Consider the following 27,706-nt stretch of genomic DNA (forward strand, 5'->3'; position numbering starts at 1 on the left):
GAACATAAGTACTCCTATGTTCACTGCAGCATTATTTACAAGCACGCCTGTTAACTTAACCATGCTTTTTAAACAATTGATAGGACAGTTATGAAGCTAGCCAAATGTAACTACTATAAGGTTACTATGCTTTATTAGTGGGGTATTAATGAAGTAGGGTATATAAACAGTCACTTAAAGCAACCAGGAAACTACTGAGAAGGGCACAATGCTGAGGTACAAGAAAAATAAAAACTATCCTAAAAAAATTACTGCTTCAAAACTCAGTTCAAAACACCTGTAAATTACTAGAGTAATCCTAGTGCCATTGTTTAAATGCACAGTTCCTTCCTCACTTATTCTAACTGAACTGCTTTTGCAGGTATGATCTCTCTTCATCTTTACAACCAGTGAAGTAGTAGTCAGGACAACCATTATTATGATTCCCATTGTGCAGATGAGGAAACCTAGGATCTGAGTATATGGTATTTGCCCAAGGTCATGCAGGTAATAAAAGGGAGAATGGGAATAGAATCTATGTGTCTTTTGCTTCATTGTTTTTACAGAAAATAAGAAAAGGCCCAGACAGAGTAACAGCAGCAATTTTGTTATTTACTTGAACCTTTAAAATGACAGCTGTGAAGCCAAAAAAATTGTCTCCTAATGATTGTAATACTGCATTTAGAGACAATTCCAACTACAAAGGCACCTTAGTTAATATTTTAAAAAAGCTACTATTTAGGTACTTTCTAGTAAAACAGTTCTTTTAATTAGCTAAGCAAAATAAAATAAAAACCTTTCTATTTAAAATCTGTACCACATAATTTATAAGTTAAAATGACAACAAATGTGCTTTAGAGTTTGCAAATAAAGACATGGGGCTAAAATCTCTAAATACTGTATGTAACTTGAGAACATTTTCCCCACTTTCATATAGAAAAATTTCCAAGCTTTGTAGGATATGACTTATTGCATTTTCTGTATCATATATTTCCCCAAATTATGTTTTTATTAGTAAAGGATTTACCTAAACTTTGAAAGTATCTTAACTACATTTCTGATATTTTAATACATTTAGCAAAAAAAATTCAATTTACAAATACTTAAGAAAGTACTAAATGACAACATAAATTTATATAGGCAGGCTTATACAATTAAGACTAACTTACTTTGACTGAGATGAAGTATGACATGTTACTTTAAAATACAGCCAATGAAAAGAGAGACAGCCTAAGTTGCAGAGGCAAAACTATAAAATTAAAAGTCTGTGGGAGGCCTCTCTGAGTGGCATGGGCCCAGCTCCCACTGGGAGATGCACAGCACCCACGCCCACAGATAGGTTTTCCCATGGGGAATCAGGCCTGCAATGTACCTAGGCCTCTATAAGTCTTGCTTTTTGCTAAAACTCCCTCACCCTGAATTGAGGACATTTACTGCAAAGTAACTTCCTAAAAACCATGCTAAACCTTCCAAGGATGAGTGTAACCTTCCAACTACTTTTGCCTTTTCATTTGCAAATATCCCACTTCTGTGATGTGATTACCAGTATCCTCTCCTTTGTTTTCTGTATAAGGTAATCACCTAAAGTGAGCCTGTGCATAGTTAATGAGGACCTTCTTGTAATGTGCCCAGTAAGATAATAAAAGCTCATTGGAGCGAGGGCCAAGGCTTTTGCTACCCTTGAGAGAAAAGCCATGCCATCCCTTTTCCTCCACTGGATTCGGTAATCTGTGTGAATGTCTCATTTTCATCCATAATGGCGCAGACCCCACAAGCTGGGGTCCACATCAAAAGTCTAATAAAAATGTCTTCCATTTAGAAATATAATTCTAAAATAAAGTTGTATTTGGGTATGTTTATGTCATAAGAGCCTTTGCAATCCTATGTATACTATGTAGTCCCTTGCTATTAAAAGGTGTCTTGAAAATTTTGATACTTTAAAAGAAAACTGATATTGATAAAAATTTAAAAATCACACTTTCACAACTTATGAGTTAGTATCAGGAAAAATAAAACATATGAGAATGCAAAAACTAAGGAGAGCTGCAGAAGAACTTAGCAGACTAAATGGAAACAATTATCAAGGCTTTATGAAAATCACTTGACTTTCTGATCATGTTCCTGAATCTGCAAAACTCAGATACTTTATACAGTTGTTAAAAGGATAGCACTGAGCCCTGGCTGGTGTGGCTCAGCGGACTGAGCACCACCCTGTGAACCAAAGGGTCACCAGCTGGATTCCCAGTTGAGGCACATGCCTGGGTTGCAGGCTGGATCTCTAGTGGGGGGCACTCAAGAGGCAGCCACACGTTGATGTTTCTCTCCCTCTCTTTCTCCTTCCCTTCCCCCCTCTCTAAAAATGAATAAATTAAAATCTAAAAAAAATAAAAGTATAGCACTGTCCTAAAACAAGTTGAAAACCAAAAATTTCTAAAAAATTATGAGGCATAATCCTTTGAAGATCATATAAAGATGCACTAAAGTGATAAAATGAGGAGGGCAGGGGAGAGTAATGGGGGAAAATGGGGACAACTGTAATTAAACAATAAAAAAAATTTTAAAAATTAAAAGAAAATAAATTAGGTGCATGCATCCAAAATAAATAAATAAATAGATAGATAGGTATGTAGGTAGGTAGATAGACAGATAGGACCCAAGGAACTGTTAATATAGTAACATAGAAAGAGAGAAGATAAAGCAAAATGATTTTATATGTCATTTTTTCCTAGAATATAATTATGAATTGTATAACATAGGAGTTGGACAATGATAGAACAGGTGCAAGATAAAAGAAGTTTTCTCATACATTCTATATATTGTGTATGTTTCACTAGCAAAACAACATATTTAGGAAGTGATACAACATAGTAGGAAGTGATATAGTCTTTTTTGAAAGCCAGTTCAAGTAAATAAGTTTCTTTTTCTGGCCCTTATCTGGAGGCTACTATCACTGAATGAACCAGTCTATCAGCACTGCCCATGTCAGTGGGCAAGTGGCCTGCAGGGGTATAATTTGGGAGACAGGAATGCAGAACAGAGATCAGAAGGTACACAGATAATTCATTCACTAATTTGTTCAGAAAAATCCCAGCAGCTAGGGGGAATTTCTACAAAGGAGAGGAATATGAATTGCCAAGCTAAAATTAGGTGGCCTTTAACTTAAAATTAAATAGTATCAATATTTATCTGTCTTCTAATGCTGATTACAAAACAGAAAACTTAAAAGATAAGTTATCAGAAGTTTTGATATAAATTTAGATTGAAGACAATTATTTATAAGGGTAACCCTATACTTACAGATGGATCACCTCAAACATTTTTTATCTTGACTTGCCTGAAAATTTTTACCATTTCCTATGATTTTCTTGCCTGTACATTTCTTAAAATACATTTATAAATATGTATTATGAAATACTGAAAAAAAAAAACAAAAAACAAAACCAAAAAACAACAACAAAAAAACCCAGAGAAGTTCAGGGGCTTCTTTATCTCTTTATACCAGCAACTAGGACATACATTACTACCCTCAACCTCCAAACACCTGTGGGAAAGAAAATCTTAGGTATGTGGTGCATCTCTTCCCTTTGCAGATCCCAATTAGAAATTGCAGTTACTAGAATAACCAGCACCAGCATCCATACTTAACGGACATAAAACAATTAGATGTCTCCATTTGAATAAAGATGAGACCACTTCAAGATCCTATGTTAAGTAATTTACTACATTACCCTATGAAGTAAAATATATAAAGGATATCCAATGGAAGTCAAGAATAATTAAGCTCACTAGAAGAAACATGTTTAGAGCTCAGCAACTGCTGGTAAATGATCCTTTTCATCTATGGACATAGAGTGGGAGGGAACGAGTAAGAGTATTGGTGACACTGGTAGCTGACTGATGGCACCTGAATGGGAGCAGAGGTGAAAAATCTAATAAGGAATCCGATAACTTGAATATATTCATGATTTTGCAAAAAGCACGTATATGACATTTGTTTCCTCCACCTACCTAACTGGGTAATATTAAGGTAAATCACTTACCTCACTAAACTTTTCTCAACTGCAAAACTACGAGACTAGATGTTGCATCAATCTGGCAATGACCTTATGGTTTTTACCATTTTAACTTGATATGAAATCCCCAGCTGTTTAAGTGACTACCCATGTCACTTAAAAACCTACTCTAGACTTCCAGCCAAGATGGAGGTGTACATAGACAAACTGTGCCTCCTCGCACAACCAAAAGAAGGACAACACATTTAAAAACAAAAACAACCAGAACTGACAGAAAATCAAACTGTATGAAGTCCAACGACCAAGGAGTTCAAGAAGAAACATTCATGCAGACTAGGTGGAGTGGCAGAGACGGGCAGCTGGGGTGGAGAGGACTCGAAACAAGGCAGCGGCTGGAGGACTGGGGCAGGCAAGGTGGCAACTTGTGGAGCGGGTGGTCCCACATTTGTGTGTGGATAAACCAGGAGGAACAATTGGGGAGCGAGACAGACTGCACAACCTAGGGTTCCAGCCCAGGGAAATAAAGCCTCAAAATCTCAATGAAAAAACCTGTGGGGGTTGAGGCAGTGGGGGAAACTCCCAGCCTCACAGGACAGTTCGTTGGAGAGACCCACAGGGTCCTAGAATGTACACAAGCCCACCCTCCCGGGAATAAGCACCAGAAGGACTCAATTTGCTTGTGGGTAGTGGGGGAAGTGACTGAAAGCTAGCTGAGAGCCAAGCAGGTAGCACTGTTCTCTCTGGTACCCGCCCCCAACATACTGCACCACAATGCAGTGAGGTGGGTTGCCCTGCCCTGCCCTGCCCTGCCCTGCCCTGGCAAATACCTAAGGCTCCACCCCTTACTATGTAACAGGCACACTGAAACAAACAAACAAAAAAAGGCCCAAATGGAAGAACAGATCAAAGCTCAAAAAAAATAGAAAACTAAGTGATGAAGAGATAGCCAACCTATCACATGCAGAGTTCAAAACACTGGTAATCAGGATGCTCACAGAAATAATGTTTATGAGTATGGTCACAAAATAGAGGAAAAAGTGAAGGATAGGAAAAGTGAAATAATAAGAATATACAGGGAACCAACAGTGAAGAGAAGGAAACCGGGGCTCAAATCAATGATTTGGAACAGAAGGAAGGAATAAGCATTCAACCAGAACAGAATGAAGCAACGAGAATTCAAAAAAATGAGGAGAGGCTTAGGAACCTCCAGGACAACTTTAAACGTTCCAATATCCGAATCATAGGTGACAGAAAGAGAAGAGGAAGAACAAGAAATTGAAAACTTATCTGAAAACATAATGAAGGAGAACTTCCCCAATCAGGCAAAGGAAATAGACTTCCAGGGAGTCCAGGAAGCTCAGAGAGTCCTAAACACATTGGATACAAGGAAGCACACACCAAAGCACATAATTACATTAACCAAGGTTAAAGATAAGGAGAGAATCTTAAAAGCAGCAAGAGAAAAGGAGAAAGTTACCTACAAAAGAGTGCCCATAAGACCACCAGCTGAGTTCTCAAAAGAAACCTTGCAGGCAAGAAGGGGCTGGAAAGAAGTATTCAAAGTCATGAAAGGCAAGAACCTACATCTTGAACATCCAAGATGACTCAAATAAAGCAAAGCTTTCATTTGCATCTTGAACATCCAAGATGACTCAAATAAAACAAAGCTTTCATTTAGAATGGAAAAGCAGATAAAGTGCTTCTTAGACAAGGTCAAGTTAAAGGAGTTCATCATCACCAAGCCCTTATTATATGAAATGTTAAAGGGACTTATCCAAGAAAAAGAAGGTCAAAACTATGAACAGTAAAATGACAACAAACTCACAACTATGAACTGAACCTAAAAAAAAACGAAACAAAACAAAAACCCATAAATGAAAACAAACTAAGCAAACAGCTAGAACAGGAACAGAATCACAGAATGGAGATCATATGGAGGGTTATGAGCAGAGGGAGGAGAGGAAAAAATGGGGGTAAAGGTACAGGGAATAAAAAGCATAAATGGCAGGTACAAAATAGATAGGGGGAGGTTAAGCACAGTATAGGAAATGTAGAAGGCAAAGAACTTATATGTATGACCCATGGACATGAATTAAGGGGGAGGGGGAATGCGGGTGGGAGGGGTATCCAGGGCGGAGGGGAATCAAGGGGGAAAAGTGGGACAACTGTAACAGCATCATCAATAAAATATATTTTTTAAAAAGTTACTATAAGCAAGCTGAGAGGACTATCAGGTAACAAAATTAGAAAAACACTTCTATGTGTATTCCAACTCATAATGAAGGAAGAAACCATTCATATACAGATGTAAAATATTCTTGTTACTAATTCTTAAAAATATGTTGTAATATCAACTGAAATACCCAATCTACTCTATATGTATGTTAATAATGATTACTGAAGGAGTAGTAATTCTTTCTATGCTGAATAGAGGCCAAAACCACCTCACAGGTAGCTGAAAAAGACTTAGAGGAATTAATTAATAATAAAAATAATACACTGACAGAAATTGTTTTACATAGTAAAACTTTAATCATATAATTTATATTCTTTTAATATTTTAAGACCAAAATTGTATTTCTAAAAGTTATAATCTTTAAAATATGTTTAAAAGGACTTACCACTTTGTTGACCATCTCCATATCACACAAATTGTCCACTAATATTCGACATGCTTCTTCTTTACCCCAGTGAGCTGCAGCATGAAGAGGTGTCCAGCCATCATAATCTTTAATATTAACATCATAGCCTGCCTGTATTAAAAGTCTAAAGAAATTATAGTTAGATAAATAAACATTAACAACTAGAAATGAACAAATATAATCAATAGCTTTATACCATGCGAGTTAACAAAAATTTGCAATATATTTCTCTTTTCATAGTTCAAACCTCCCCCCATCAATGAAAGAGAGCAAAAGAAAGTAATTCTCAGAAAACATTGGCAAAGAGCATCTTCAATTACTGCTATAATAATGCATTCAGCTTTAATTAATTCCTAATGACTATAAGTCTTATGGTTTGGTGTGACACTAAGTCAGTCTTGTTAATATGACCTATAATTAAAATTTTCATAGGAATCTATAATTTTTCATTGTGAGATCAAAAATTACTGGATCAATTTGTATGTTAAATTGATTTCTTATAAGGAAGTCTTTAGGTGCCCATATGATAAATCATTTCAGGCTAAATGTATTCTAAAAATATACCTATATCAAACAAGCATACTTTATAGTGTTTCTGTTGCTTTACATTTGTAGTGTTTCTGTTGCTTTTACATTTGTGAAAGCTTTCACAAACCAGTTCCTCAAATGTTCCTTTACAACCTACCATGGGAAATTTCCATAGGAAAATCACAATCTGACTGTTAGGAACAAAACAAAGCAAAACAAATATTCCAAGGGATAGAGTCTACTTTTCTGTAGCAGTAGAAAGCAGATATTCCAATCATCAACAAAGCTAGAAAACAGAAATACATTTTAATACAAAGCAAAGAGTTGCACAAATTATGTTAGTATGCCCTTCTAACTGTATACTGACACCAACCTTTATTTTATCTAGAAATTAAGCTCACAGAGAGCAAAGAATGTGTCTATGAATTGCACATAGCACAGCCCCACACACACAGGCCAAACACTAAATACTTTACAACTCATGAAATCTGGTGACCTTTACCTTACTTTCCAAGATGTTGAGCTTGAGAAGGGCTTCTTTTTACCTACAGAAGGTGGCAGTGATAGCTAATACATAACCCTTCAGTTATTTGTGTTTTAAGAACTGATTCCCTATTTCCTAACAATATCTAAAGCAGCTGTTTTCAATTCTGGCTCCACAGCAGAACTATCTGAAGAGTGTTTAAAAAAAAAAAAAAAAATCCCCCAGCTCCATCCCAGATCGACTGGATTAAGCAGCCTATTAGGAGATGGGCTCTGTAAATCTACATTTTTAATAAGTCCCTTATATGATTCTCATACCACTGCCTGTTACCTGCCTATAAACCAACTTTTAAGAGTCAACAATCTTGTAAAGAGCAGACTAACATGTACAAATCCAGAGATTTAAATAAAAATATGTCCATTAACAGAGACAGAAATAATACTGGGATATAAGATAATAAACAATATCTCTTATTAGAGAATATAAACTAAATTAGTATCAAATATCCTGAACAACATAAAAGTTAAGTACCTGGGAGCCTGTATGGAGAGGAAAGAGTCAGGAAAGTAGATATATTAGCCCCCATTCCACCCCCTCAAACATGGTTCTCTGTATATGCCAGGTCATACAACAAATATGAGACAGTACTTATTATATTCAAAGATCTTATAAAGAAGGACAAAAGTCAAGTAAAACAACAATGAACCCTCACAGACAGGTTTTGTGATAGAGACGAAATGGGAATACAGAACTGAAAAGCACCAAAATCAATGGAAAGGGGTTTGTTTGTTTGGCGGGGAAGGGGCAAGCAAGGAGAATACATTTGAAAAAGGTACCCTCTATTTATTTCTCATTTCACATACATTTTTATTTATGTATTTCCATACATAACATATTCATAAGGTTCAAAACCAGTTTCCCCTCCTTATAGACAACCAAGCTACTAATTTTGGCTGAATCCTTTGAGAATTCTCATGTATTTATAAAGAAAATACAATTAAAAGATTTTAAACAAACACAAATTATGCATATTTCTATTTGGTTTTGACACTTAACAATGCGTCCTAGTGCTCTTTCCATATACATATATTGTAGTGTTTGATTGCTACAGAATATTCAAGTGAAAGGATGCATCATAATTTATTCTACCATTCTCCTAATGTAACAAACAATGCTGCTAGCACATACCTTACTTCCTATGTGAGTGAGAATATCTGTTAAAAGTTCCCAGAGGTAGAACTGTTAAGCCAAAGAATAACTGTTACTTTGACAGAATTTGTTCAACTGTCATTTGTTTTTCTACCATGTAGAGAAATATGTAAGAGTCCTTTTTCTACAACCATGTCAACACAGGATGTCAAACATTTTAATCTTTGTTAATAAGACAGATGAAAAATGATAGCTCATTATAGGTTTATGTGCACTTATTATGAAGTTGAGCATTTTATTTTTCATAGGCTTAAAAGCCCTGAACCAAGTCAAAGGATAGAAAGAAATGTGCCTCCAACTTGGAGAGATGGTGATCATTCACAGATATCCTGACAGAAAACAAGAGTAGGCATTAAGACCTTGCCAAAAGGGGTAGGTTGGAGGGTAGGAGGTAGGGATGGGTGGGGCAAAAATGGAGACAACTGTACTGGAACAACAATAAAAAAAGACCTTATAATAAGAAAAAAGACACCATGACAGAACTTCAAGTATATATAGATAGACAATGCATGCCTAAGGAGCAATGATAGCAGCTTAGTTTAAAAGAGAAGCCAGTGGTCAGATGACAAATGGTCTTTGTGCTAAGTTAAGAAGTTTAATATACATACTGATCCCCACTGAGAATCTCAATGAAGGATTTTTAAGAGCCTGGATAATCTAATTACAAAGACACTTTGCAAGCAGTCTAGAATCTATTTTACAGTGTAATCCAGTACTCATATGTGTTTATAGAAAAAAAGAGTTTTAACATCATATTTACCTTTACCATATGCAATACTCTGATATTTCTAATTCTTTCTTTAAAAAATGCTGTTGGCAACTCACCAAGTTGAAGTTTGAAAAGTTCTGAATTACAGAAGAAACAGATAGGGGACAAGGAAACTAATTAGAAGTTAATTATACTACTCTAAGAGAAGGTTTAAGTTATTGGTGTAGGGATTGAAAAAAGCAGGAAATTTGGGAATTACTGATATACTTAAACTGCTTCACTGTTTTTACTGAGGAAGGGAATAGGAAGAATATGACATTACAAACCCAAAAGGAACAAAAGCAATACAAAGGGTACAGTAGATTTTTGCTAGGACCAGTCTTACTTCCTTTCATATACACATAACAAAAGTTACGCACTGATTTTTTCACATAGCTGCCAACACCTTTGCACTGCGTAGGATAAAAAAATTATTGTGACATAAAGAAGCTTTGTTTCAAGGAAATGTATAACATACAGTCTAAGCTGCTTACAGCTTGATATTTGCTCTTATGCTAACGTAATAGCATTTGAGGGCTGGTGTTCACGTAGTAAAAAGATACTGTATTTTAGATAAATTATATTTAAATAAATATTCAATATAAACCAAACTCTCAGAATTCTGAGACTTAAGCTCTCAAAATACATAAACAGAAATATGTTAATATATGACATTGTTCTTAGTCTCAGAAACCGGAGTTCACCAATCTGGGAACCTCAAAATGACTCTGTGATAATTTATTAGCCCAGAAGGTAACACATAATGGTTGTCTGACATTTATTAACTTATTGGAAAACTGCAACTAAAGAACACAACAGTAAAGTAATAAAAATTTAAGTGAAAGAACTTGAGAAACAAATCAATAATAAACATTCAAGGTAGTTTTTCTTTCTGTAAATGAACATTAAATAGAATTTTTTAAGCTGTTTTGAAATGTTTGCAAGTACCTTGACAAAAGGAACATCAAAATAAAGGAAACAAACCAAAGTGGGAAAACAATTGTGAAAAACACTACTTACTTTAAAACTTCTGTATAGCCTTTGGCAGCTGCAACATGAAGTGCTGTACCTCCAGACTTTGCATGCCGGACATCATTTATATGACCACTATTTAGCCATTGTCTTGCATCTCTTAGCATTATCCGTTCTTCTTCCTTTCGAGCTGCTTCTATATCGACTCCTAATAAAATTAAAATTGTTTTTATTTTTCTTTATAGAAAATGTTCTTTCAGTGTTGGAAAATAAAATTATCTAAAACATTTCAAGTTTAAATAAAAATCAAAAGTTTAATTAATTTTTGAAAAATGGGTTGCTTATAACAAACTAGTTAAATAAAAATGAGATTATAGATATTTTATTATCCTGTCTATACTGATGATTTAATTTCTACCTCACTATATTGTTTTGGTTCTTTTTTTTAAAAAACCTTTTCTGATTATTCTTTTTGTTCTTAAGAATGTGAATGTTTCCCTAGGTATATTATCTCTTGATAAAAATGTTTTTAAAAAATCAATCATATGTAATTAAGTCTCAAATTTCTACCTACTGCTTTGACCAGGTCTCTGAATTCTAATGTATGTATAGGTACAAATGTACACTGAACACTTCAACTTGGAGGTGTTCTCTTCATCTAAAATTTACCAAACCTTAAAACAGATTACTTTTCTACCAAACTCTCTTTACTTTCCAACATAACTATATTGTCCATACCATTAGTATTAGTTTTAAAATTTAATAAATTATATAGATGTTCATTAATTTAAAAGAATTTATTAAGCACTGTGCTAGGTTGAGATAGTGAGAGCAAATTCAAAAGTAACAGGATACTCTAGTTCTTATCTTCTAAGAGGTCAACACCCTGAAAAAAAAAATACAAAAGATAATCCTAAAATTCATGAATGATCTCATGTTGTCTTATGGCTTCTCTGGCTGGCTATTTAATAAGCAGTACATACCACAAGGCATTTATATAGTCTTACTAGAGAAGAATATGAACTTATTAAAGGTAAAGATACTGATTTTTCATCTTGTATCTGTACTGTGGGGATGAGAACCTGATACAAAGTAAAAGGGATCAATAAGTAAGTGTTTACTAAACAATGAATAAACAAATTAGTTAAAAATAATCATATGCACACAATACATTCATATCTCAGTTAAGATCTCTTATAAATCATTATCCATGTACCCAACTATATGTTCAGGATTTTTTTATCAGTCCATCCATCCAGTATGTACTGAATGTCTACTATATGTCAGGTTCTTTATAAAGTGAACATATGTTGCAGATGTACATCTGTAAAGAAAAATAAAGCAGGGTAAAAGGACAGAGAATAATTAGAAAGAGGTGTTATTTCAAAGAGGTGAGTTGATGAAGAACAGTCTCTTTGATAAGGTGACACTTACAGCAAGAAATAAAGCAGCATTCATACATATTATAGGAGGACATTCTAGGAAGAAGGAAGTAGTAGTAGGTTATGAGGTAGAAGCCTGCTTGGAATGATCTTTTGATTACAAAAAAACGGTATTTACAATGAACAGGGTGACACAATCTAACTTAAAAGGATCACCAACTAAAAAGTTAGGAATAGAAATTGAAGTATTAATTTGAAAGCTATGGCAATAATTCAGGAAAGAGATGATGGTGGTAGCAATGAAGTTATTAAAGAGATTAGATTCTGTGTTCTCCAAGGAACACCAATGGAACTTGCTGGTAGTTTGGAAGTAGGAGAAAAAAAGAAGGATGAATCAGAGATTTTTAGCCTGGGCAACTGAAGAAGTTTTTCATACGAAAAATGTGAAGTCTGAGATGCCTTAATTGACATCTAATCGAAGATATCAAGTAGTCAATTGGATATCTGAAGTCTGGAGAACAAAAGAAAGGTCAAGACTGGCAAATAATTTAATATAATAAAATAATATGCCATGGGTACCTCAACTCAATGCTAAAACCTTAACTCAATTTTCCCCAGCCAAACTTCTTGCTTGTATTTACTATACTAGGTACCAATATTTACCCGACAACATGGAAAACATCCTTAATCCATCCCTTTAAATTACTAGATTTTGAGTAGATCATCTTCTTAATGGCCCCTATTACCATTCTTAGTTCATAACTTATGTCTCACACTTTTTATACTACTGGCTTTGAACTCATTCAGTGTCAGTCCCTTCCAATTCATTGCACACACCAATGTCACAAAAGTTTCTCTGTATCAAAATATAATTTCCCTGGCTGGGTGGTTCAGTTGGTTGAAGTATCGTTCTGTACACCAAAACACTGCAGGTTCAACACCCAGTTGGAGGCAACCAATTGATGTTTCTCTCCCCCACCCCTTCTCTCCCTCTAAAAATCAATAAATGTACCCTTTGATGAGGATTTAAAAAAATTAAAAAATATATAATTGTCTGATTTTTCTATGTAAGTTGCTCACTTCCTGTAAGAGAAACTCAAGCTCTTTGGTATAGCACACAAAGCCTCTTATAGTTTGGTCTAAATGCTTTTTTAGTGTTTAGTCTTTCTCCTGTATCATCACCCATTGTTCTAACCATCTAGATCTCCCTGCCTAGGTCCCCAAGTGCATCATGCTTGTGTGGTGTTGTACAAGCTTTATCCTCTATTTGGATTTCTATCCTTGACTGATTAACAAACTACCATTTAGTAAGACATAAACTGTTGAATTGAAACTCAACTTTTAAAAAGTAGACTATAATTAAAAATTTTTTAAATCCCAAGATTATACAAGTACAGGTAAGTCATCTCCAAACTAAAGACTGTAATACCTCATTACTGCATATGAAAGATATGTGCAATAAAGTTTTCCCAGACTTCCTAAAAACAATCAATGATATATACTATATATGTATAATGAACAAAACCTATCATAATCTTTATTTTAAAACTATCACCACTCTGGCCCTAGCTGGGAAGCTCAGTTGGTTAGAGTGTTGTGCCAATATGCCAAGGTTACAGGTTTGATTCCCAGTCAGGGTACATACAAGAATCAACCAATGAATATAAAAATAAGTTGAACAATCAATTGACATTTCTCTCTCTAAAATCAAGAAATTAAAAAAATTACTACCATTTCCATAATAAAGCACTTTTGTATATTAAAAATTTCCAACCAAAAGATAATCAACCCATCCTATTTAAGATTCCTTCTAATGTTATTCAGAAAAAATTTATAAAGCTGCATTATAATATATTAAGAATAACCTTTTTCACTAAATGATTTTTCTCAGGCTGATTTTTTACTTATGCTTTATTCTTTTAAGAATAAAGTTCTTGTTCTTGTTCTTATTCTTGTTCTCTTCTTTTATTATGCCATTTTAAAACATGAACATATTTATTATCTGTATCCATTTTTTGCCTTTGCCATCTGAGTTTCACTGGTTTTTACTATTCTAAATGTCCTCTGAATTTGAAATAAAAAAAAAGTTCTATGTATGTATGTATGTATGTACATATATATATGTATTTATTTTTAAAGGGAGTGGAAGAGAGGGAAAGGAACATCAATCAACTGCCTTGTGTACGCGCTCCGACTGGGGACTGAACCCATAACCTAGGTATGTGCCCTGAGCAGGAATCAAAATGGCAACCTTTTGCTTTGTGGAATGATGCCCAACCATCTAAGCAACACAGGTAAGGCCAAAAAAAAAAAAACCTACTTCTTACATCTAGATTTATCTCATTTCATGGTATGTTTATCTAATTAAAAAACAATTACCCCCTTTTTGCTTCCAAATCATGCTATTCTATGAATTATATAAAAACAAAACAACTCAATGTTAAAATTAAAGTATAGATATTGAGGGAGCAGGATGACAGTTGGTGGGGGAGGAAGTTGGAGACAGAAGGATGGAGCAAAAAGGAAAAAGGACTCACGGACATGGACAACAGTGTGGTAATTGCCAGGGGAGGTGGGTGTAAGGGGAATAAATGATAATGAAAAAAATACAATAACAAAAAGTAAAGGAAAATTTCTTATTCTTAAGAAAATCCAGTTAGAAAAGAAACTCTTCTCTCATTCTTAAAATTTTTTTAAAAAAGTTTACTGATTAGAGTTGTAGACCCTGCTTAGTTCATTAAAAATTTTAAAAAAGATAAAAAAATAATATAGTTTATTGTACTATATATTACAATACATGTTTTGTGATCCCAGTGCTTTAACTAGTTAGTGACCCTGAGAAAGCCAAAAGTTCTCAAATATAAGTATAGTGGGTTAAGAACAGATACCAAAACCAGACTGCTGAGTTTCAATCCCTGATCTTCCACTTCTACTTACCTGTTTTATTATCTCGGGCAAGATACTTAATCTATGCTAATATTCAGTTTCTTTATTTGTGAGATAGGCATAATGAAAGTACTTACCCCACTAGGTTGTTGTGAGGACTAAATTATTTGATGCATTTGAAGTGCTTATCTCAGGACTGCAAGGCGTTAACTGCCACTATCAGACCTAAAAGTCTATGATTCTGCTTCTCTTTTCTTGTTTTATGGTCTTTTATAATCTTGTTTTAAGATTAACAGAAAGTAAATCTTATAATTCATTTAACTGGTCTTTCATCCACCTACTATAATCACAAGGTTGAACAATGAAAACAATAGATACTAAAACTAAATGGGATATAATAAAGTGTTTAGACTATTTAACATCTGCCACTACAATTGAAAAACAATAAATATTAGGTTGAAATGGAGCCAAATCTCTTAGGCAAGAAAAAATTAAATTAAATTGAAATTTGGTCCAGTAAGAGATACAAAAACTGCTTTGTGTCCCAAGTGAAATAAAGAAAATTACACTAAAATGTAAACCAGAAATAGGTTTAACTAGTGTTCAATCATTACTACTTTCAAAGGAAATTTAAACATTAACTTGTTATTGATCAAATGCATTAGAATAAGAAATAAGAGCCAAAAGAATGATTAAATAATTTAAAAATAGTAAATAATTTTCATACCAGGATAAACAATGAGAAATCTTATCACTACCAGAGGTTTATATGGGGTGCTTTTTAAAAAATTATTAAAATCTATTAGCAATGTCCTTAATCTTTTTATTTCTTTGGTATATGCTATATAAATGTATTTCCACTATATAAAAAGTGAACATCATTAAGTTTTCTAAGACAAATCCTTAATAAATGCAGTCTGTCCTTGGCTGGGTAGCTTAGTTGGTTGGAGTGTCATCCCAAGATCTTGGGTTGATCCTGGGTTAGGGTACATACCTAGGTGTGGGTTTGACCTCTGATGCGGGGGTGGGGGGGTGGCGGCACGTATGGGTGGCAACCAATGTTTCTCATATTGATGTCCCCCCCACACTTCCTCTTTCTCAAAAATCAAAATAAACATATTGAATGAGGACTTAAAAATAATAATAATAATAAAATGCAGTCTGATCCAGTGATGAAGAGTGTGGGCTCAAGATATCTATCACACTGTTTGGGACTAAACTACAGCACCACTTCCTACCCGTATGACCTTGGGCAAATCGTTAAGCCTCAATTTCTCATCTGTAAAATGGGGATAATAGTAGTATTAACTCTTAAATTGCTGTGAGTATGAAATGAAATAATGCACATAAAGCCTTTTGTTCCAATGCCTGGCATATAACCAACATTTAATAAGAGTTAGCTATTATTTTTAGTATTAGCTCTTCACTTTTCAGTTCCAGGGTAATTTCATCTAACTTTCCCCACAAATTCACCCTCATGTATTATTCCCCCAGATTTATATTTTCCATCCTGATATTTCTTAAGTTCTAACAGTATACCAGATACTGTCATCTAGAAATGCTTTAGCCACCACAAACTCAATATATTCCAAAACAAACTCATGTACTTCCCAAATCTCTTCTGGCTTTGTTCCGTATTTTCCCATATGATTTCATCCAGTCATCACTTCTTAAACTAGAAACTTCAGGAAGCAAATGATTTTTTCCTTCATCTCTATATTCAACTCTTCACCAAACTGTTTTAATTTTACCTTAGTATTCCTCAAGATGGCCCTACTCTCCTATCTTAAATGGCCCTTATCATCTTTCACCTGGACTAATATTTAAGAGCCTTATTCAAAGGAGGCATAACATCACGAACCCCCCATTTAAATACAACCTCCAAAATGCTATGAACTTTATTACCAAAAACCAAATCCAATTTAGCTGGATTAATTTCCTGCTGAGATCTCTGTCACTTTTGTCTGATGCCTACAAAATACATGTCCTTCATCACCTAGCTCCAGCCCAACCATTTTTTTTATTTTAAGATTTTATTTATTTATTTTTAGAGAGGGAAGGTGGGGGGAGAAAGAGATGGAGGGAGGGCGGGGGAGAGGGGGAGAGAGAGAGAGAGAGAGAGAGAAACATCAGTGTGTGGTTGCTGGGGGCCATGGCCTGCAACCCAGGCATGTGCCCTGACTGGGAATCGAACCTGTGACACTTTGGTTCGCAGCCCATGCTCAATCCACTGAGCTACACCAGCCAGGGCCAGCCCAACCTTTTAAGGCCTCACCTCCAACTCCTACTAATTCCATCCTGACTTTCTATTTCCATCACAAATGTAATGAATTCTCCACATATCCTATGTCTCCAATTCTTTTTCTTTGTACATGTTAACAGCCTTGCCTGACATGCCTCTTCTGTCCACTGCCTCCCTTCCTGCCAAGCAAACTCCTCAAATGTCATCACTTTGAAACCTTTCCTATTGTAGTCATAGCCTTTTTGGTTCTCCCACAGTATTCTCTTCCTATCTATATTTTAGCACATAACACACTGTACTGTGAGGTTCTGCTAATATATTTGTCACTGTGAAGTTCTTAGGAACAAAGATTGCCTTCTTTTTTCCTCCCTTTAATACCCAGCACTCAAAACATTTGCTGGAACATTAGTCAATACTGAATGATCATTACAATTAAAATCAGCACTGCTAATAGTTTCCTTTATATAAAAGGAAACCAAAGGCAAGGAGTTTTCAGTACATCTCCATGCCTCTCTTAGTTCGTAATAATTGCTAGTAGTAGACAGTATAAAAAGATTTATTTGAACCACTGTTTTACAGGAAATTCTTAGCTACCTATCCGGGCACTCATCAGGGCAAGATGGCAAATAAGGTACTCTTCTTTCTAGCTTGTGATGCCATATTTAGGGGTGTCCAACCTGCAGCCTGTGGGCTGCATGTGGCCCAGGATGGCTGTGAATACAGCCTAACACAAATTGTAAATATACTTAAAACATTATGGGATTTTTTTGTGATTACGTGTAACAATGTAATTTAATATATGGCCCAAGGCAACTCTTCTTCCAGTGTGGCCCAGAGACGCCAAAAGGTTGGATACCCTTACTTGTATATTCTAGTTTCAAGTCTTGAAGATCTCATTACTCCAAAGTGCCTGCATAGAACATAGCCATTAAAAGCTCTTCTGTGTATTTATCCAAGCTTCAGTTTAAGACAACTTATCTATTCTTTTTAAAAAATATTTTATTTATTTTTAGAGAGAGGAAGGGAGGGAGAAAGAGAGGGAGAGAAACATCAATGTGTGGTTGACTCCCATGCGCCCCCCACTAGGGACCCAGCTGCAACCCAGGCATGTGCCCTGCCTGACTGGGAATCCAACTGGCGACCTTTTGGTTCACAGGCTGGTGCTCCATCCACTGAGCCACAGCAGCCAGGGCTAAGACAACTTTTCTAATGTGTGTCCTGTTTCTCCTGGGCTCCAGGTATCTTTACCCACTTGTTAGAAGGCTTCAATTCTATTTAGGCATTTAAATATTTTCTCAGTTTTAGTGCCTACGATTTTTCTTTTTAAACAACTGAGTAGTCATTATGAATTCCCCAAGTCCCAAGGAATAAAAGTCCCTTTTCAAGGGTCTAGCTTAACTTCTATTCCTTTGCTTCTATCTCCTGATGAATCACACTTCAGCAGCAATCAACCCTCTAAAATTAAAATTCATACCTTTCCTTTATCCTTAGCAAAACACATTTCTCTTCTGATAATACCCATTTAATCGCTGTCACAATGAAATACAGTGGAAATCACACAGAGTAATTTTATTTATAAATATTTAAAATTTTAATTGTAGTAAAATACACTAAAGATAAAATTTGCCACCATAATAACTATTTTTAAGTATGTAGTTCATCAGTGTTAAGCACATTTAAATTGTTGTGTGAACCAATCTCCAAAGCTCTTTTCATCTTATAAAACTAAAATGCTATATACCCTTTAAATAAGTCCCCATTTCCAGCTCGTGACAGTCATCATTTTACTTTGTCCATGGATTTGACTACTTGAAGTATATACCTCATGTAAATGAAATCATACATTATTTGTCTTTTTTGTGAGTGACTTATTTCACTTCATATAATGCCCTCAAGGTTCACCCATGCTGCAGCATCCCATTTTATTCATGTAACAAATTTCATTTATCCACTTATCTACTAATGGACACCTGATTTACCTTCTGATTATTGTGATTAATGCCTTTATAAATACTGGTGTACAAATTATCTGTTTGAAACCTTCCTTTAATTCTTTGGATATATACCCAGAAGAAGAATTGCTAGATCATATGTATGAGGTCTGTTCAGAAGGTATCCAGCCATGTAATATGAAAAATAGAGACATTTACTGAAGAAGATACAAGATATGAAAACACTGTATATAGGACCATTGTCCCATATACCTCAGTCCCCTTCAAAGTAAGCAACTTGGGATCTCACACAGTTCTCTCAATCTCCATCGGCTGCCCTGTTGTATTTTCCTGTATCTCATCAACAGTTTGAAATCTCTTTCCTTTCAAAGGTGATTTTATTTTAGTTTTAGGAAAAGCCAGAAGTAGCAGGGCACCAAATCTAGGGCTGTACAGAGGCTGAGTCACTTGGGTAATTTGATGGTTTGCCAAAAAACTCAGCACAAGACGGGGTACATGAGCAGATGCGTTGTTGTGATGAAGTTGCCAATCACCAGCTGCCCATAGCTGTGGCCCTCTAAACTATCCAAATAGTTTCCATGGAGGATGTTCAAGCTTAATGCAAAATTGGATGCAGATTCGTTGCTCTACTCACTCAGTCATTTTGAATGCGATGGCCACACAGTACACATGCTCACTCAACAGTGTCTACTGTCCCCAGTGACTAGTACAGTAAAGTTGTCATTGTTCACCCATGTGCATTCCAGTACATTCTCCTTGGCTGCCAGGTTACATTGATGTCACTCAAATCCTTCTCGTGATATGAACAATGGCTGGACTTTTTTCTGGAAAGACCTCAGATGTATATTATGTGTATATATATATATATATATATATATATAATATATATAAAGTAACTGTTCTATCAAGACACATCATTTAAAGTATACAATTCAGCGATTTCTATTTAGTAAATTCAGAGTTGTGCTATGTATGATTAATGTAGTTTCAGAATACCCACCACTCCTAAAAGAAACTCTATCCATAAGAACTTGCTTCTCATCTATAAAATGACAACTCCCACATTTATATCTCAAGCCTGGTACCTCTCTTTACTCACATATTCAACTGCTTGAATATCGAATAGGTTAAAAAGACTTAACATGTCTTAAAACTATCCCAAGTTTCCCCTACAAAATCTACTTTTCCCACAATAATTACCTCTCAAATTGAAACTTTATCCATCTAGTTGTTCGAGCCAAAAATCTTAGAATCTTTCCTGCTCTGTTTTTTTCTTTCCTCCTGTTTTTTTTCTTACACACCCTACACTTAATCACTCAATAATCCTCTTGGCCAAACCTTTAAAATATTTCTAAAATCCAACCTCTCCATTAGCTGTTTAACACTGCAGTCTACTTCTGCCTTCTGCCATTGTCACTCTCCTACTTCTATTCTTACTTTCCTACAATCTAGTCTCGATACAACAGTCACAGAGATCCTTCTTGAAGTCAGTCAGCTGATGTCATTTCTCTACTTCAAACCCTTGGGTCTCTATTCCACTTAAAAGTCAAAGTCCTTCCGATGACCCATAAGGCCTTATACAATGTGGTCCACTGCTACTTCTGTGACCACCTTCCAGCCTCTTTCTTGTTCTGCCTGTTCCAGTCACACTAGTCTACTTGTTCCTTCTCTGAATACATAAGGAAGCCTCCATCTTTGCACTCATAGTTCCCTCTGTCCGGAATATTCTTTCCCCGTATCAACATGATTCAATACCTCACCTCATTCAGTTATTAGCTTAAACACCATCTTATTACTGAGAATTTTTTTTAAATTAAATTTATTGGGGTAACACTAGTTAGTAAAATTATATAGGTTTCAGGGGTACAATTCTATAATACATCATCAGTATAGTGTATTGTGTGTTCACCACCCCAAGTCAAGTCTCATCCCATTACCATTCACCCCCCTATTACTGTCCTCTACGCCTCCCAATGTGGTGATTACCAGAGGGAATCTGGTAATCATCATACTGTTGTCTATTTCTATGAGTTTTGTTTGTTTTTCTTAACCCCTTCACCTTTTTCATCCAGCTCCCTAACCCCTCTGACAGCTGTCAATCTGTTCTCTGTATCTATCAGTGGCTTCTATTTTGTTAGTTTATTTTGTTCATTAGGTTCTTCAGTAAGAACTTCTTGACTGCTGAATTTAAATTCATCCTACATATGTCTTACTCTTTTTTGCCTCTTTTATTTCTCTCAAAAGCTCTTATTAATACATGATTTTTTTCTCAAATTATAATTGTCTTTCAATGTCCACAATTATTTTACTGAAAAAGTATGATATTCTTTCTAAAACATTTGTAAACATTTTTCCATGTGGGCTGCTTTTACGTTACCTTGCCGATTCACTTCATTTTGAAGTAGCTCTTCCATTGCCTCCTCCTCAGCAATATCTAAAGGAGTGTCTCCTTCGCTGTTGACAGCTCCTACATGCGCTCCCTGGCCAATCAAAAACCTGTTAAATCAAAAGGAATATAGTTAAGCAATGATGATATCATTGGATTAAGACTAAATATATAGCCAATGAGGAAAACTATGTAAGAGCAGCAATAAAAACCTAGGATAGAATTTATATTACTAAAGTTTTAAAGAACTACCATAAAGCATGTTTTCTTTTTAAAAAAACATTTATATTCCCTAATTTTTCTATAATGTATACTAGAAAATGTATAGCTAGCTTTGCTAACAAAAATGCTAATTTTCTATAATAATTAGAAAGTCTTTCACAGGATCATGTCAGACCACATCCACTAAGATTTTTCATTATCTTCACATTGACTAGTTCCCTTACTGATCTCCATGCTCCCAGTCTCAAGCTATAAGCAATAATTCTGACTTGGGGGTCTATGGGCAAAGTTCAGATGACCATTCCACTGATGCTAATATCTTAAAATATTATTTACACTCACCACTATTTGAAATTAAAGTAGTTACCAGACTAACCATTAGGCCTTTTTATTTAATGTGTTGCTAAAAAAGCACACATAAAACTATAACTCCAAATATTTTTTTATACTGTCACTGAATTAAAAAACTTTTCTTGTAAATATTTTGTGTTTTACTAAATCTTAAAGGTTTTACGAAGTCAGATTAGTCACTCTTTTGCTTTAAGAAGTCCTTTACCCATCTAGCTTATGGTATCTATGTAGAGATGTAACTTTTACAGACACATTCACACACACAGAAAGAAAAAGAAAAATATACATAATGAAAGAATATACATTACAAAGTTAACAGATCAATGGTAAGAGGTAGGATCAGGAGGGATTTGTGTAGTAAGTTATGTGTTTTTTGTAAGAAGAAATTTTTTTATCTAAGTTTTTTGCAGCAAGTTTATTTTGTATATGTGCATCAGACCGCAAAATAGCGACCATATCATTTTGCAGCCTGGTATTTTTAAACTTAATAATATGTTGCAAACATTTCTCCTTATACAAAGTAATGTTTCATTTTTTATGATTTTCATGGGACTTTCACAAACATAAATCATAATTAATTGAGGTAACTTTTTGTTTTACAGCTTTGAAAAATATAAAACTAAATAAGAACATTTATATACTACAAATAAATAAATGAATCTAAAGCAAAAAAAAAAGATGTGAGTAAAAAACTGTACTATGCTCTAAGAGAATATGAAAGTATTCTGTTAGGCAAAACCTTGGTAAGTACTCAATATTTACACATAAAACCACTTCTGTCTTACTTAGGTACGGTATTAGAAGTCATTCGCAGGATATAAAGACTGAGAATAAAAAGAATACTTCAATGTAGCTGCAGCGCTTGTAGGAGAGGGAGCTATACAGGAAGCAGAGTCTCAAGGAAATACCAGGTCAAAGCCAAATAGAAGCAATCCAAAACTTATAAAAACAGGAAGGATGTTAAAAGAAAATAACAAGAGTAAAGATCTAAAACTACTGGCAGGAAGCAAGGCCTGGAGCAATCCCTTAGCTAAAAGTTTAGGTACACACACACACACACACACACACTTCAAAAACCTCTCCTGTATTCGAGAACTACTGTTTACAAATGTAAATATATAAAAACAGATATATTAAAATAAATAAAATCCTATTGTATTAATTCTTATCTACCATGAATAATCCAAAAAGCTCTTCAAATGTTGGTTGAATGAAAAGAAGCATAAACATTTAAGTTCTGCAGATTTTGGGTTAGACTCCCATCTTTGCCTGGACTGCTGTGTGACATTCATTAACTTAAAACATCTGAAGCCTCATTTAAAAGTGACTTACCAGGCTGTGTGAAGTTTAAATGAGTTATCTCATGTAATGTCTAAGGTAATATGAAACAAAATATATGTTATCTAGAATAAGAGAAATTCACTTCGAGGGACCCTGGAGGTACTGAAAATGGATGGCTATTTCCTTCACAACAAACATGCTGGGGTATTATAAACAGCTCAAGTGACTGCTAATTAGAAAAAATATACTATATCTCTTTTAAGATTTGTTGGGAAAAAACCCCCAAAGATTTCTCATAGGAGTTCCAGAATGAATGTCAGATAATTGGGCTGTTTCTCAAATGGGCAACTTTTTTGATGCTTCAAGGTAAATGGTTAATGGTTTATTCAAGTAATGCAAAGGAGGACAAAATTAGGATATGCCACTTAACAAAAAACAACATTCTTTATGAATTGTGTAAGTGAAAAATGGCAAACTACCAGGTTCATTGAGATTTATAATAATCTAGCAACTCTGAGTCAAAAAAATAATTTTGGATAAATTAATAGATCTCAAAATGCAGACATGATCCAAATGGATTTTTACAAAATTATTTAAAAATCGAATGAAAGGTATAAAGTTGTTAACCAATACACTGAATGCAATTTGGATATGGTATTATTAAATAAGCAGGTAGGATTCTATCTGCATTAGAATTACTCAGTGACCAGAAGCTTGGCGGATGGGTGAAAAGGTAAAGGGATTAATAAATACAAATTGGTAGTTACACAACAGTCATGGGGATGCAAAGTACAGCATATGGAATATAGTCAATAATATTGTAAAAACTATGTATGGTGTGCCAACTGGGTATTAGACTTACCAGGGTGCTCACTTTGTAAGTTATGTAAATGTTATATAAGTGCTATAACCATTATGCTGTATACCTGAAACTAATACTGAATGTCAACTGTAATTTTTAAAAACAAAACAAACAAACAAAAAAAAGAATTAGTGTTAATTCAATTTGCAAGACAAATTTTGACAGTCTTTGTTAATTATGTTGGATTCTGAGTTCTGTCAAAAATCAAACTATAGATGAAATTGTTTGAGAAAGATAAATTCATTTTAAACTTTTGACCTTTTAATAAAAAATTTCTTTAAATCAGAAGCTGAAAACACAGTGATCAAAAAGACAAGGAGAGCCCTGGCTTGTATGGCTCAGTGGTCTGAGCCCTGGCCTGCGAACCAAAACGTCACTGGTTGATTCCCAGTCAGGACACATGCCTGGGTTGTGGGCCAGGTCCCCAGTAGGGGGCGTGTGAGAGGCAATCAAACATTGATGTTTCTCTCCTCTTCCTCCCTTCCCCTCTAAAAATAAATAAATAAAATATTTTTTTAAAAGTATAAAAAAAATGACAAGGGGAAAGTAACTTCATCAGAAGTGAATATATTTCCTGTATAAATTTAATGAATACTGAGTTTCTTATGTGCTGCAAGAAAACTAATTATCAAGAAGTCATTTTATACAATATATGAATGTTTCATGTATTCAATATATGAATTTTTAAAACTCAGAAAGTGAGTATGGCCTTAAAAAGGGAAATTCTGTTATATATATGAAGCTTAAGATTATTATGCTAAGCAAAAAGAAGCCAGTCACAAAAGGACAACTACTTTTATGATTCCACTTATATGAAGTATCTGAAGTTGTCAAAATAATAAAAACAGAAAATACAAAGGTGGTTATCAAGGACTAAGGGGAGGAGAGAGGACAGATCAGTGTTTAGTGGGTAGAGTTTCGGCATTATGAGACAAAAAAGTTTAGAGATCTGTTGTACAATGAATATAGGACACTACTGAACTATACCCTTAATGTGGTTAAGATGGAAAGTTAACATTATGTGTTTCTAATCATGATTAAAAACATTTTCAAAATATCAGAAAATCAGCAGAATACCATTAAAATAGTTGTTTTTTTGACAATCCAAATGAATTATTCAGAATCATCCAATGAGAAAGAAATTATGAAAACTAAGCAACCTGAACTTTTGAAAGGGGGTGAGCAGAACATTACTATTTTCTTTTCGAATTCTCTGAGAAACAAAAATTATAAAGTATAAATAATCTTATGTATCTTCAGGGAAATGCACTTCACAATTTTATTTTTGAAGTTCTACACCACAATGAAAAATAGTGGAAAATAGTTGTTAACAGTAAGAATCCAAACAAAAGTTGACTTCAAAAGTTTTCTTAGAAATATCTTTTCTTTCAGCACTTGACAAATGTTATGCCACTTCCTTCTAGCCTCCATAGTTTCTGATGAGAAATTTGTCATTCAACCCACCATCCACCCCAAAGTACAGTTTCTTTCTTACTGCCTTCAAGGCTTTAAATTTGTCTTTATTTTTCAGAGGTTTACATGTAGCATGTCTTTATGGGGACTGCTGTGGTTTATCCTATTTAGAATTCGCTAAGCTTTTTGCATCTGTAGGTTTATACCTTTTGCTCAGTTTGGGTAAATTTTTGGCCACTTTTATCACTTCTTTAAATACTTTTCTAGCATGCCTTCTTTCTCCTTTTCTTCTCAGACTCCAATAGTACAAACATTAAGTCTTCATTACCATCCCACAAACCCCTGAGGCTCTGTTCATTTTATTTCAGTCTATTTTCTCTATTGCAATGATTTGGTAATTTCTGGTCTATTTCTCAGGTCACTAATTCTTTCTTCTATTTCCTCCATTCTCTTGTTAAGACTATCCACTGAATTTTTATTTATTTTGCTTATTGATTTCTGAAGTTCTAAAATTTCCATTTAATTCTTCCTAGTGTCTTCCACTTCTCTGCAGACTTTTTTTTTAAGCTGAGACTTATTTTCTCATTTAATTTAGGCATGTTTGTAATTGCCTGTTGAAGCATTCTGATGGTATCTGCTGACAGTCTGTCAGATAATTTTAAGATTAATACTGCTGTCATAACAATGTTAGTCTCTATTGATTACCTTCTATTTAATTTGAAAATTCCTTGGTATAACAATTGATTTTCAGTTGAAATCTTAACACCTTGGGTGTGTTACAACTCTAGATCTTGCTTAAATCTTCTGTTGGCTGGCTTTGCCTGGCCCTGATCTAGCAGAGAAAGGTGAGGATATAAGTCCAGGTTCCCCACTCAGCCTACAGTGATACTAGAGATGGGGCAGCTCCTTGTAACTTCTGGCTCCCTGCCAAACCTACACTGATACCTCCTGCTGACAAGGATATCAGTGTCCCACTACTAATCATCATGTAGCCTCCACTGACACCATCAAGGAAGGGAGGCAGGACTTCTGACTGCTTGGTGGTAGTAGTCAAAAGTAATCACTGTACACTAGGTCTCCTTAGACATCACCCCAGAAAGGAGTAAGACCTTCTCCTTATTGCCAGGTGGGGGTAGAAGTCCAGGCTTTCCACATGGTCTCTACTGTAAGCAGGGGAAGGGCTAGTTAACTATCTGATGGGGATAAAAGTCTTGTCCAGCTTTGTATCTAGACTAATCTGACATCACTACAGTGTGTGCAGTGGGGTACGGGTATTAAACCTGATAAGGGTAGAAGTCTGTACTCCCTACTTGGCCTTTGCTGGTCAATGTGTGAGTGGGACTAACATTTTTTCCCATAATGCATGGCTGGAGTAGAGTGATTATTACTATTTTTAAGTTTTCTGCCTTGCAAGGTGCTCCTCCTCCTAGTATCTGGCTAAAGAGACCAGGCTTTTGTTGGGACTTTTTTTGGCCGCATCCATTGGTGCTTTGGGTTACCCGCTTCTTTGGCTCCAGGTATGGTAGATGAGGGAGAGAGAGAGAGAGAGAGGGAGAGGGAGAGAGGGAGAGAGGGAGAGAGGGAGAGAGGGAGAGAGGGAGAGAGGGGAGAGAGAGAGAGAGAGAGAGAGAGAGAGAGAGAGAGAGAGGGGAGAGAGAGAGAGAGAGAGAGAGAGGGAGAGAGGGAGAGGGAGAGGGGGGGAGAGAGAGAGAGAGGGGGGGAGAGGGGGGGGAGAGGGAGGGGGAGGGGGCGGGAGCGAGGGAGGGAGCGAGCACGTGCGAGCGAGCCAGAAAATTCACCTCTGTGTCATTCTTTGGATCTTGAGATTCCCAAGCTGCCCTGCTTTCTTCCCTCCACCTTTTAGATTTACCTTGTGTTTATAGATAATGTTTAGGGTTTTTAGTTGTACTTAGCAAGAGAATAGGGGAAAGCATATCTATTCTATTTGCCTACAGGCAGAAATTCTCTCTACCATTTTTAATTGTCAAGAAATTGCTTAATCCTTTCACCCTTTTCACTCAGTTTTCCTACCCCCTCTCCTCTGACAGCTATGAGTCTATTTTGTTTATTTGATTCCACATAAAGGTGAAATCATATAGTATTTGTCTCTCTCTGACTTATTCCACTTAGCATTATACTCTCCAAAATTAAGCA

The 27,706-nt window shown here is 35.2% G+C and overlaps 1 protein-coding gene across 6 annotated transcripts in view; it reads right to left on the bottom strand.

The window, feature by feature from the left end:
• Positions 1–27,706, bottom strand: part of PPP1R12A (protein phosphatase 1 regulatory subunit 12A) — a 141,976-nt gene that overhangs the window by 56,079 nt on the left and 58,191 nt on the right. For all 6 annotated transcript variants that reach the window (XM_045844976.1, XM_045844974.1, XM_045844972.1 and 3 more), the window contains exons 3-5: positions 21,415–21,533; positions 10,624–10,783; positions 6,614–6,758 (exon numbers count right to left, since the gene is read on the bottom strand). In XM_045844976.1, the coding sequence (XP_045700932.1) occupies positions 6,614–6,758; positions 10,624–10,783; positions 21,415–21,533 (424 nt within the window). The remainder of the gene's footprint in view (positions 1–6,613; positions 6,759–10,623; positions 10,784–21,414; positions 21,534–27,706) is intronic.

The sequence above is a fragment of the Phyllostomus hastatus genome, unplaced genomic scaffold (assembly GCF_019186645.2).
Source record: "Phyllostomus hastatus isolate PE091 unplaced genomic scaffold, TTU_PhHast_1.1 phas_contig_432, whole genome shotgun sequence".
Classification (NCBI taxonomy): Eukaryota; Metazoa; Chordata; class Mammalia; order Chiroptera; family Phyllostomidae; genus Phyllostomus; species Phyllostomus hastatus.